Source organism: Chinchilla lanigera, unplaced genomic scaffold (genome assembly GCF_000276665.1).
Source record: "Chinchilla lanigera isolate Chin_1 unplaced genomic scaffold, ChiLan1.0 scaffold00012, whole genome shotgun sequence".
In the NCBI taxonomy this organism is placed as follows: Eukaryota; Metazoa; Chordata; class Mammalia; order Rodentia; family Chinchillidae; genus Chinchilla; species Chinchilla lanigera.
The window spans coordinates 8,903,521-8,917,206 of record NW_004955413.1 but is presented as its reverse complement, the minus strand read 5'-3'; the positions used below and the strand labels follow the sequence as shown (position 1 = coordinate 8,917,206).

Below are 13,686 nucleotides of genomic sequence, written 5' to 3'. Positions count from 1 at the left end.
CCATTCCTCAGTTGATGGGCATTTGGATTGCTTCCAAGATTTAGCAATTACAAGTTGTGCAGCTATAAGAAGCTGTGAAGTTGTTTTCCAAAGTGACTGTGTCATTTTATAGTTCTACTAGCAATGTGTAAGCATTCTGGTTTTTTCCCATCCTAGCCAACACTTGGTTTTGACAGTTTATTTTTACTGCAGTCATTTGTGTGTGGGTGTGTTATCTCATTGTGGTTTTGTCTTTCCTTAATGACTAATGGTGTTGCACATCTTTTTTTGTGTATTTTCTTTAATAATCTTTCCTATGCTTACTTCAGCAGCATGTATACTAAAATCATAGTCTTTCCTATGCCTTCTTTTGTGAAATGTCTGTTCAAATCTTCTGACCACCTTAAGTTGAATTTCATCTTATTATTGAATTGTAAGAATCTTTTATATATCCAGGACACATGTCTTTTATCAGATGACTTACAAATATTTTCTCCCAGTCTGTAACTTACCTTTTCATTTTATTTTTTGTCACAGAAAATAATTTTATTAACTATTAGGAAGCCCACAGGAGACAGTAAATGCTAGGAAGAAAGGAGTTGGAAGCCTTGGGGGTATTCCTGAGAGCTTAGGCATGAGGCTCCCTGTGTTCGCCCTGCATACGTCTATCAGTGTGAGGAAGGCTGTATCCTCCTTGTTTGTGCTGGTGGTTGCTGGCCATGGCTGAGGCCAGGAGTCCATCTGGTAGACTGGGCCTCTACTAAGCTATGCTGTAGTAGACTTTTTCCAAAATCCATTGTTTCAAGGCAACAGCATGGCTCAGCCAGCAATGTATTTTTGGGTCTTGTTACCACGGTCCAAGTGATGCATTTGGGTCTACGGCACCCTTGGTGTTGGTTGGATTCTTCCATAGACTGAGGTCTTCTGAGGGCTTGCTACTTGGCTTCGACCTTTGCTGCAGTGATGATGGGAGGATCCCTGTAGAGCCACCTGGATTCTGGCTTCTCTGCTCTGGCTTTTCCTAAGGTGGTGATGGAAGTGGCCCCATAGGCCTGGTAGCCACTAACCAGACAGTGGGTCTCCCCATGCCAGCCCACCTGGATTCTCCACATCCTTGGTGGAGGACATGGTAGTAAACCAGTGTGGGCACAGTTGCTAGCAAAAAACCAGAACTGATCAGCCACTTGTACTGCCAGGACCTTCCATTCTCATGTGGCTTCCTGGCTTCATTTCCTCAGTGGTATCCCTGGAGGAGCAAATGTAAATTTTGCTGAAGTCCATCCTATCAGTTTTTTCTTTTTATGGATTGTGTCTTTGGTGTCATAGCTAAGGAAATCATTCCTGAGTTATGACTCAATGTCAAAGAATTTCTCTAACTTAACTCCTTTATTAAAAGCTCTTATTAAAATATACCATGTGCCAAGCACTGTACAAGGGGTTGGTGGTTAAAAAAAAAAAAGCATAAAACACTCTCTGTATCCTCAGGATGTTCTAGTAGCTGCCGGAAGCACACACAGGGAGGCATTTCATTGCTTTTACAGAAGTGCTTCTAGCTGGGGTAAATAGGAGGAGGGTTAGTTCTTCCAGAGGCTGCAGAATAAGCAACAGTCAATTCAGGGATGGTCTGATAAGGGTTCTCATGACCAAAATCCTCCTCAGAGGATTCTAGGACGGCATGGCCAAGGGAGTTTGGAGAGTATTCTGTTGCTTGGGAAGAAAGTAGGCAGAATTCCCCTAGTGGTTTTTACTAGCAGAGCTTTTGCTCTTTAGTCAAGTGGGGACTGAGGGCCTTAATTATAAAAAAAAATAAGAATGAATCTGCAAGTGCTGACAGTGTATTGACAAGTGTAGGTGTTGACCCAAGAATGTCTGTTTTGAATGTCCATATTATGGACAATTTGGGTGGAAGATTTGCTCATCTGTCTCATGGTTTTTGGAATATCAAGGATAGCATTGGTAGCTTTCTATGTATGTACAGTGGTCAAGATTGGTCTTTCTGGAGGCAGAGGGAGAGAGGGAGAGAGAGAAAGAGGGAGAGATGCTGCAATTCTCATTCCTACCCTAAGGCTGGTGACCAGGAGGTGTCTGTTCCAGTGGCCACATTAAGGTTTGGTTCATAAGTGGCTGTTCCTTGGCAAAGAGGCATTTCATCATGGTGTTTACTTTCGTTGCTATCCATAAAAAAAGAACAAACAAACTTCTTGTAGAGCAGTATTGGCCCCAGGGACTATTCCAAGGAGGAATTGGCAAGGGGGTAAAGAGAAAGGCTCAGATACATCAGGGTGGGAATCTCAGGGCTTGAAAAGACGTCATTGGGCTCTTGCCATTCAAAATTGTGGTCCAAGGACTACACCATTGGCATCAAGCCACATACCCAGAGAGTGGGGTAGGAGAGCAGATCTTCTGCTCATGTTTCTTAAGATGTTATTAGGGAAGAAGAACCTACTTTTCTCTGAGATGCCCAAATGATGCACAAGCACTTTCAGCTCTGTGAAGCAATGGTCTAGTCCAGTGGTTCTGGAGTCCTCCACGAATATCCTGGCTAATTGGTCATCTGGGCTCTGTTTAATAGTTCAAGGGACAGATAGCCAAGGTCATTCAGCAGATGCGAATGATCCTTTTATTTTTCTTTTTAGATCAGGCTGGTTAAGCAGATAACTGGGCATAAGCGGATAAATTGCTATGTTCCAATTTGCAAGGGCAGGTCAGCTGTTTGAGGTGCCCTTTAAAACAGCTCATCTTTATAGCAAACTAACTGCTTAAAATGTTTATAGGAAACAAGATGATGACTTTGGTCATGATTCTGTGTTCACTTAGCCGCATTCTATAGTATATCTCCCGTCAGGAAGATGCAGCACTATTGTTTATGAGTATGGTTAATGCAAATGGTCATCCACTATTGTGAGTACTTACTGTTTAAAATGTCACCTGCTCTTTTTCATACAAGATGAACAAATTGATGTTAGCAGTGGCTTTCAAACTTCAGCATGGTCACAATCACTGGGAAACTTATCTAAACAGATTGCCAGGCCCCACCCCTAGTTTCTGCTTTAGGTTATGCCAGCGGACAATTAGCATTTTTAGCAATTCTCATGTTATTCTAATGGTGTATCATTAGAAATGGTAGCTTCAAATGTATTGTTAGCACTACTGAACTATTGATACTGTGTGCTGATAATAGAAGGCCAAATTTTAGCAATCCATGGTCAAGAGATAGGAGTACCTAGGAGAATTTAAATGCACAAAGAATCTAAGACCCTCCCAACCTCCTTCTTTCAGTATGGGGGGGCAGGTGGAACCCAGGGCCTTGCATATGCTAGGCAAGCACGCTACCACTGAGCTAGGGCCCTGGCTCCACAAAACACTGATTTCAAATCTACATGGGAATTGCTAAAAGGCAATGTGATTTGATTAAAAAAAAAAAAAAAAAAGCAATGTGATTTGCTTTCATTTTCCATTTTTCCAGTACTTGATTCTACCTACCTCTGATGGGAAATAGTTCTGACTACATAATGTTTGACGGTGAAGCCCTACATGCCCACTGGTTGGTAGTTGGTTCCATTGGCCAGTGTGGCTGAGACACTATAGGCTGGCTCTGAACTGTGTGATGATCTTCCAGCCATGTATAGTCTTGGGTTTGGTCCTGGCCATAGCCTTAGTTATGTCCTTGCTTCCTTGTAGGCTGACTCTGCAAAGGAGAATTGAATTGTGTGAGGACCTAAGGTTCTAGCATCACTTCAGTCCCTTAGGGAACTAATTCATCTTCACTATAATGCAGACCCCTAGGCTCTGATTTGGATTCCTTTTAGCAAAAATTTCCACCTGTGGCTGCTGCTCAGATTTGAGTGATCTACTCTGAACTTCCTAGTGACGCTTATCTGAAGACTGGCTGCAGGCCGCTCAGTAATGACACTTCTTGCCAGTGGAGACCCATGGCCACGCTTTAGACTGTAATTGAGTGGAGGAGACAGGACTTACCTCTTGGGGCACCTTGCTGTTCCGACTGTATTTCACATCATTCAAAACAGAGACATGGGATTTTTTTTTTTTTATAAAAAATTTATTGAGATGATGTAATTATAGGCTTTTCTTTAAAAATTATTTGCAACTCACTGGCCCTGAGAAAAGGCTTTTTTTTTTTTTTTCCTTTTTTTTGTTACATTCATTTGATTCAGTCCCTTATAAACCCCACACCTCATAAACAAGAAATTAGAAACTAAACCAAAAAAAAAAAAAAAAACAACAAAACAAAAAAACCCAAAACTAGATTCGTTCTGGTTTGCAGGTGTGTTCAGTCACAAAGAGAAATCTTCAAGAATGTTCCCTTGGCATGTGTGAAAGATTCAGGGAGGTTGCAGTTGCTTAGTGTTGACGCAGATGGGGCAAAAAGAGCATCAGGTTAGTCTTCCGCGGTCTGCAGACAGGCAGGGATTTCTGGGTGTCCCTTCCCTTCCCCATGCCATTGGCTTCCATCACTCTTTATTTCATGTTTCTGCTTGGGGAGGAGCAGGCTGAGCGAATGAACAGCTCCTAATTAGCACCGAATGCTTAGGCAAAGAAAACTGCCCTTTGTTGTCTTTCCCAATCTTTTTATCTTCAAGTTTCCTAGGAGAGAATGGGTTAAATGGGGGCCACGGCTGGGCTGGACCCCAATCCTAACCCCACCATGTTATCTGCTCCTAGGACAAGTGGTGTTACCTCTCTGACACTCAGGGTTTCCTTCTGCAAAAGGCAGTTAATATTTTTAAAATGTCATCATGATTGGATCCTAGGTGCTGAAGGTAGATCTGGTGGTTACTTAGTCATTTTGGTAGATTCTGTTACAGTTTTTCAAATGTCAGTTAAAGTGACATTCTCATTTGGACAAGACACTGGAGCAGAGAATTTGTAACACTGTGAAGGAGAAAAATCCATCTGTCTGTTACTTCTGTTTTCTAAGAACTTTGAGCATTAGTCATTCTGGCTTATGCAAGACTAAACTGCCCTGGATCAAGATCTAGGTAAGTGACAGTGTTACCTTCAGCTCAGCCCTCTAGTCAGCTACCAGGGCTTTCTTCTGATGGAGAGGAGACAGCCCGGCTAACTCACGACACAGACCAAGACCCAAGTGATGGTGCCCATCTTTCAGCTAGCAGTGCTTGTCTGCATTTTCCTTTTCTACCTTCAGATTTTATGAGCTAAGAATCCCCACGGTAGTAAGAGAGCAAAGCCAACTATTCAGATGATACATAAGATTTTAATTTGGTCCCGGGTGAAATTTTCATCACCTCTAGCATTTAGAGTTGGACTGAGAAATACCATGATGGGTGGATCCTGCAGGTAAAATATAAACTTCCAGAGGGCAGGGATTATGCCTGGTTTATTTTTGAAACTCTCACAGTGTCTAATAGGTGCTTCCTCCAGGTCTGACCAACTAAATCTGAAACATTTATGTCTGTAAATATCTGTACCCCAGCACTGGTGCTGAGGGGAGTCATTCTTTCAAAGAGACAATGGAGGAGGATGTTTGCAGTTAAGGGAATCAACTGAAAATCAGAATAGGTAATAACTGAATGGGAAATAAAGATTACACTGGAATTAATATCAACTTGAAGTGGCTGAACGTGTTATCCTAAGTCTTACATATTCTCACTGGACATTCATGAAAATGTAGAGATAGATCCTTGGGCCAAACAGTTTCCCTCCATACTTCATGTGTAAGATTCTTTGAACAATAATAGACTGAGTTCTTCTATTTGGGTAAATTGGCCAGAATGCAATGTCCCAATCTCAGAGAAGAGTAACATCATGCCCTGGTCTCTGACTTTATATTCATACAAAGGGTCTTAGTTTAAAAAAAAAAAAATCCACCCTTTCTCTCCATCTCTTAAACTCAGTGACTTCACAAAACACCAGTTTTTTGGCTGAATCTCTCTATTTGAGGTGCAGTACCAGTCGTCTTAGAGGTTGAGAAATGTTATCATCTGAACACTCTTGAAAGACATCTGCAGCATGCTGGGATCCAGCCGAATTGCATCACCATTCAGTCAGACGAGACCAGAGCCTTCACAAGGAGGGCCTTGAGCCACACAGAAGGTCCCTGACTTTCCAGAGGGCAGAAGGGGGAAGAATGTGACAGAAAGACTGGGCTGTCCACCCATGTGTCCGCCTGTGGTCTGGTAAGAGACCACGACAGAACAAGACTGAAGAGCCCCAGCCAGCTCAACTCCAGTGTCTTTGAACCGAAGTCCATCTACGTGCCCCACAGGCTGGTGCTCTCGTCAGGAAGGCCCAGGAAGGGTTCCTCTTGCCTGTGTGTCCCCAGCCTCTGTGTGCCTGACTCAACTCAGAAATGGTGGGATCACAAGCCTGGAGATCTGCTCACCTGCCATGTGCCAGTGGCAGAGTACGTGTGTGCCCCAGAGGGCTGGAGATGCTCGCCTAACCAGGGAGGGGAAACAAAGGAACAGGAAGGAGGTGGTTTTTAAGGCAGGCCTAACGTTGTGGATTAAAAAAGTCTGTACTCCAAATATTGGATGCCTAAACCTGTCTGTATGGGAAGAATCAATATAGATGGCTAGGAAAAGAAAGAGAATCTAAAAGAGTTCTCTAAAAATACCTGTTATCATTAAAAGTACTGAAGGGTGGCACCGCCCTCCTTTTACAAGACACTACCAACCTTATTTTGAGGTGGAAAAGAGCCACAAATGACTCCTTTCTGAAATACAGCAATGAAGGAAGGAAAATATAATGGATCTGAGGAATTTCCTGTTTGCCCAAGCTGGGCAAACACTGCTTGCATCTGGGACTGCATGCTGGGATCCTCCCTTCACAAATGTTCAGTGGAGACCAGGGAATTTTTAAAAAGACTCAGAATTGGAAAAAAGAAATTCATTGAGGGCATGTAACTGACCACAAGATGGCCCTTGGAATGGAGCAAGAGGAGCTTTTCTTTCTCGATATCCTCAATAACTTGTTTCAGAAAAATAACTCCCTCACTGCAGAATATTTTTGCTCAGTCTCTAGACCACCAGGTCTGTGTGGTCTTTTTGTATTTTCCACTTTGCAGCACTTGCAAGCTAATCCCAAGCTCTTGGGGCCTTCCAAATAACTTGGACGGCCTCCGTCTTATCTTACGCCTTAGCTGCGTGGTTTTCACAGCCGTCTCAGAGATGGCGCGCTAGAACGGCACTTATCTTTTTTCAGAGTACAGCAGCATCTGCGAGGTTTCTGGCCTCCCTCAGATGGGTGGCTAAGTGCCAGAATGGGGGCTGAATTCTGTGCTGCTGGCCACAAAGCACCCAGGTCACTGATTCTGTTTAGGTGTCAACAATCCCCAAGGCTCTTGGGAAGTTCTCAAGAGTCCCCAAGAGTCTGCAGAAAGGCATGGGAAGTGTAACAGCAGGCAGAAAGGCAGGACGCAGGGAGCCAGGGAAGAAAGGAGAGTGAGAGAGAAAAAGAGAGTTCTCCTGAACGTGATCATTTTTAAAAGCATCTTTTTTTTTTTTTCTTTTTTCAGCCAAGACCCAACTGCAACAGGAACAAACCTGACCCACATGGCAGGAAAAAGAGGAACCTGATCCTTTCTGCAAGTATTCACTTTCCTGACAAGCTGGGCTGGCCATACTTTGTGAGATTTGCAAAAATAGATATATAATAGATATATATTTCCACGGGAAAACAACATCCGATGTCTTCCCCTGTATGAATGATGAAAAGTCAAACTGCATGTTCCTAAAAAAAAAAAAAAGAAACAAAAACACCATGGGACTAACAACAGATTAGGAAGGGCGGGGTAAGGAATTACAGATGGACTCCGAAGGTGAAGGAAATGTGACATTCAAGTCCAGGCTTGTGCCGTCTGCTGGAATTCCAGCCCCGCCATTGCTGGGTGCTCTGTCTAAGGTGCTCTGGGGTCCCTCTTGGTTTGCAAGAGAAGTGTTCCTGCTGTTCTGGGGATCTTTTTGCAGCTGCCCTCAGCCCACCTGCTCCATCACGCCTCCAGCAGTCCTGGTGGGCAGGTTCTGTCGCTGCTGGCCTGCTGCAGAGGCGGCCTGTGGGTTCCCTCAGCATTCGTCTTCTTGGTATATTTGTTCATCCAGCTCCTGGGACTCAAGGTGCTCCAGACGGTCTGTTCGGCCACTCATGATTTCATCTGGGGTTTTCATAAACCTTGGGAAGAAGAAATGGAGTCAAAAGATTATATTTTAAGTAAAGGTGCCTTCACTCTGAATTCTAACCTACAAAGCAAGACCCCCATCATATACTGTATAGCTGGAAAGCTACTAAACCAAATATTTATGCTAACTTAGTGTCAACTGGCAAAAGGTAGCCCTTCCTCTGACTGCCTCAGAAGTGGCAAAATGACCACAAAAAAGTCTGGGGTAACTCTGGGGTAGAGAGCACCCTTCGCAGTTATGGGGAACATGACTGCAGGTGTGTATGAGGAAACCAGGGTGCAGCTCACTTATCTCTTTCTTATTTTTAGAGAGTTCAATTTTATAAACACCTCTGAGAGTTGAACATCCATTTCCATTCTAGACCAGCAGCCCAGGGAATGGTATTCCAAACTTGACTTTAACTCAGAGAATACAATTAAATGTTACAGGGAAAATCTGGACAATCGGGCAAGTTAGTGCAGCTGTTAGAAAATCAGAAAGGCACAAGGAAAGAGAATCCTTGCGAGTTTTAACCCTGAGCCACCCAAAATGCTGGCAGTGTATCCCCTTCAGCCTGGCTTCTACCCTTTGCAGCTGTATTGCACAGCAAGCCTCATCGTGAGTGGGTTCCTCTGGACAGTGACCATGTTTTGACCATGATTGACATGGCTCAGGAAGGCAGCCTGATTGCAAATGGCGTATCCGGACTGTGGGATTACTTCTTTCACAATTACCTGCATGTCTGCACAGCTTCCCTTTCCATGTACTCTGCTTTGCAGCAGTGATCTAATTTGAAATATGCATTTTCTCTCCTATTCAGCAGCCTATGACAGTGGTGGCAAGCCTATGGCATGTGTGCTGCAGTGGGCTGTCTGTGTCTTTGAAAGCTCTAACCATCTAACCATCACTGGCCTATAATCTTTGGCCTGCCCACTGGGGCATTCTGTCAGGCTTGCCATAAACATTTATTGAAACCCTCTCTAAGGTATACAACAGTTATATAATATATAATCCTCTATCTTCTAGGAGCTTACGATCTACTTGTGGGGAGAAGGACTTCATATATATGACTACTAACAGTGCAAATCATGGTGTGGTGAAGGGCAAAGGGAATTCAAGACATGACAGAAGAAGGTATCCGTGTGTGTGAGTGCGCGGAAGGCCTCACAAAGGGTAGTAGAAATGAAGTTGTCTGTAAAGGTTGAGTCCATCTATCAAAGGTAAAGGTACACCTGGAAAAGGGAATTATATTAGTGTTACAGGGATACCAGAAATGTGTACTATAATATGGGAAGGCAAGGAAGGCACTATTGTAAAAGATTTTGAATTAATCCTGGTGTGGCTTACTAAAGTGCAGAAATCAGCTTCCACTGCCAAGGAAGCAATAACAATGATTTTGCCTTTTCTCTGTCTTCCAGATCTCCTGAAACTGCTTATTGTTCATAGACTCCAGTGTGGGACCTTCTGGCAACAAATCCTGGGAAATGCAGCCGCCAGGCTTCTAGCCTCTGCAATACAGAATGAAATGGGAATGGTGCTGACCAGGCAGTGGACAATCCAGCATAATGCCCGACTGGGATGTAGGAGGAGCCAAAAGTAACTCTAGTTTCAAGATTGCCTAGAACAATGATGATGCCGCTGATGAATAACAAGAATTCTGGGTAGAGTTTTTAGTAGGTGAAGAAGGGTCTGTCTTGAAGGTTTCATGTTTGAAATACGAATGTGATATTTAAGTGGCTACTTCCTACAAGAAACTCTTGGAAATTTAAATTTGGAATTTCAGAGAGAATTTTAGAGCTGGACATCAGGATATAATCACAGGGGTGACAAATGAAAGCTGTGTAATAGGATCAACTCATCCATGAAAAAAGTAAAGCAGAAAAAAACTGGGAACCAAGAACTAAGTGTAGAGTGAAGGGTGGAGAGAAAGTATCTATAGAGTCAGAGGTGAGAGTGTTCTTTTTGTATTTATTCCATCCTGTTTTGATTTCTTATATAGCCTTTTCTGTTTCTTTTGAAGACTGGAGTTCTCTCTTCTATTCCTAAGTTATCTCTCCATCCCAGTGCTAAGGCCCAGGTTCCCCGCTTTTTCTAATAAACATCATCATCCCAGTGAGCTGCTCTGCTTATGCACAGTGTCATTTTCTGCTCAGTATCACTTCTACCTATGTATACAATTCCAAATCCGCATCTCTGGCCCCATCTATCACTCTTTTCTGTCCCATTTGCTAAAACCCATAACCTACAGTCATATTTGTTCATGTGACCTTTTCCCGGTCTGCACTTGGTCCCAGCACATCAATTATCAATCATGTTAGGGTCCACTTCTGCCTTTCCTGAATGCCCCTATAGACACACCTTCTTCTTTTCTAGTTCTTAGAATCACAATCTGTGTGATAGGTTGAATACTTTGAGCTCATTAACTGTGAAAGATTCTGGAAGGAAGAATATCTAGTACAGTGGCTTTCACACTTTCCTGACTACGAGGCATTACAGGAAATACATTTTACATCACGAATCACACATGCAAACGTACACAGACACGTACCCACCTACTTCTGAAACAGAATCTTCATGAATCATCCGTCACTCTTAACTACATGATATATTCGGATATTTTCAACTCTATTCTATTGTCTATTTTAAAAAAGTTGTGACCAACCCATTAACTCGGTTTCATGAGTCACTCTGGGTCATTACCTATAGTTTGACAAAAGTTGCTTTAGAAAGTAGCTCACGGGGTTGGTGACCTGGAAGTCTAGGTTTAATTCTATTGAAAATGACTACTTTGATTGCTCCCTTAGTTACACTGGACTTTGATGCCAGATACCGTTTGGCCATTGCATTATTTTATAAGTGAGTCAGATTGTGTTTATTTAGTTTGTGGTTTTACTACAGGACAGACGTAAGTAGAAAAATTTTTTTTCTTAAATCTTAACAAACCAGCAACTAGGATCCAATTTGTAATATTTGCCACAATGGCTTTGCGTGATCAGACAGGCAGGTAGAGATCATGATAGTCTCCCTCCTCCCCCTCATTTAAAGAAAACAATATCCTCCCAAAAGAAGGAAAGGAGAAAAAGTGCTACCTGAACAAAAGCCTTTGTCCTGGCTCCTTCCTGATAATGTTTAGTTTGTAGTAGTGGCGCAGGGCTCTGGACATTTTCTCATAGGTCATGTTTGTTCTGTTCTGTTTGTTTGAAGGAGAAAGAGAGAAAAAAGCACAAAGACACAATGAAATGAACCTTAGAAAAGGCACTGGGGCAGCTATTAAAATAAAAACTCTTCAGGTGCCTCATGTGGCCCTCCCAATGTGGAGATTCTACCTGCTTATCCGCTGCCTGTCTGGACCCCTTCATTCCCACCCTTTTGCTTTTACACGCACCAGGGCTGAGGAGTCTGCCTAAGGTGGAACTCCCATTGTGGGAGCCGTAGCTAATACAGCTCATCCCACGGCAGATGCCCTGATTTCCCAAGACTGTGCTCTGTTGTGCCCGAGCCATTTCCTGCAGGTTCCCCTCCATCTGTGGGACACCCTTCATCTTCTGACCTGTACAGAATTTCCTTTTTTGTTCCAGTGACTTTTCTCAAACTTGTTTCTGGTCTGTCATTTTGTTTTTTAATCATTTAGACTCCTCTTGTGGCAGCAGGAATGCAGCGGGGTTGAGCCCTGGGCTATGGCTTGATGTGGGAGTTGCAGAGATTTCTCAGTTACTCACACTGAAGTGGCTATCACAGGGGCCTGGCCATATTTGGTCAAGGCCTGTATCGAGTCCTTCTCATCCAGCTCAGAGCATGGGCTGCTGTCTTAGGAGGCTAGAGGCCCTAGCAGAGCTGGGCTGAGTTCCGTGCTCTCTCCCAATGTGGCTCCAGATCTGCCTGCTCATCTGTCGTCTGGCCTGGATCAAGATCATCCACTTTTTACATGCACACATTTGAACAGTCTACCTTACCAGAGAAGACTTTATGTTTTAAACTCTATTTCCTCATCCTAGTTTGGGAAACTGGCGGAGAGGGGGGGCAATCAAAATTCTTATACTTTGTGCTTGTAAAGGGGATGTTTTCTAGTCATAACATAAGTATTTTCCATGTAGAAATGGGTTTTTGTGAACATGGGAGTTTCCAACTGAGCAGGACAGAAGTGACAACTTCCCAAAGGTTCCTGTGAGTCATAGAGGTCACAGTACTTCTCTGTAACCCAGGTCCTAATGACAGTGGGGTGGCCGGACTAGGCGGAGGGCAGTGGCACTTATGACGCAGCTTGTCAGGCTGAGAGGTGCCGAGTTAATGGACACCTGGCAGAAGTAACACGTGGGAAGTGGCGTCTTTAACTGTCTGTCCAGTGAGGACAAACTACGTAATTATGGGCAGACTTGGGAAGTAGAACCCTGACCCTTTGCTCCAAGGACAGAGACTGCATTTTGGCACTGGTTTACAGAACAAGTATCCAATGCCCTTTTACCTTATGGTTTCCCCACAGCCGAGCCAGTCCATTGGGATCCACTATCCGGAAAATTTTGGATTCCTTGTCCTCCCATCGGATGAAGTTTTCGTACCGGCTGTCAGAAAGCAACTGATAGACGTAATCCCAAAGCAGTCTACAGTCTACAGGAGAAAAGGGAGGAAACACAATGTTGAAAATACTTCTGGTTGAGGCACTAACAGCAAGAGTCGCAGACGCACCCACTAACTGTTCTTGCTTCATTTGAACGGATGGTCTAACTCCTTCGTTTTATACGAAGGAAACAAAGGTCTGCGGAGAGCTGGTGAAATGCTGGAGTATGTGACTTTTGACCTGAGTGGGTTTAGAAAATGTCCAGGCTGGCTGCTTCCCTCTACAGATGAGGACACAGTGACTCAGAAAGAGGAAAAGGCTTGTCCATGGTCGTGACTGACACTAGAACAGAGTCCCTCTGAAAGACCGGAGCAATGCTCTACCTGTGCATGACTTGGCTTTCACAGTGATCTGCAAAAATAAGGGGAGGATAAAGGATGCAAAGAAACTCTCAAAGTACCAGAGATTGGTGAACTAAAAATACTGGAGCTAAAAGGCTCTCTTGGTACTGGCAGGGGGTACTGGATGGATGGAGAGGAGAGGACCAGGGAAGGCTGAAACATGAAGAATGAGTAAAAACCAGTGGGAAAAGAAAAACTATGTGGCTTAGTGACGCGGACTGTGGGAACTGTGGCTAGCATGGTTTTAGGAATAAATACCGATATTCTCATTATAGCATAACTTGGAAGGTTTTACAATTGTTTTATTATAATGGAATCAGAGTAGAAAGGAACCAGGTCCAAAAAATAACTTTCTCCATTTGCAGAAATGATGTTTGATTACGTGGTCAGGCAGCAAATATTTATTAAGTGATTTGGCATGGCCCTGGTACCGTGCTAAACCTAGGTTTTGGCTGTGGATTGGTATATTAAAGGAGAAGACATAGCCGGGTGTAGTGGTGCACATCTGTAATCCCAGAACTCAGGGGTGTGAGGCCGCCCAGGCTACATAATTGAGTTCAAGGCCAACCTGGGTGACATAGTGAGATCCTGTCATAAGCAACCAACTAACATG

The 13,686-nt window shown here is 43.6% G+C and overlaps 1 protein-coding gene across 1 annotated transcript in view; it reads right to left on the bottom strand.

Moving 5' to 3' along the window:
• Positions 1–5,195: 5,195 nt before the first annotated feature.
• Etv6 (ets variant 6) overlaps positions 5,196–13,686 on the bottom strand; it is a gene marked incomplete at its 5' end in the record, with an annotated part of 213,600 nt that continues 205,109 nt past the window's right edge. Inside the window, 3 exon segments of the mRNA XM_013511474.1 lie at positions 5,196–8,130; positions 11,207–11,307; positions 12,580–12,722. Coding sequence (XP_013366928.1) covers positions 8,025–8,130; positions 11,207–11,307; positions 12,580–12,722 — 350 coding nt within the window. The 3' untranslated portion in view covers positions 5,196–8,024.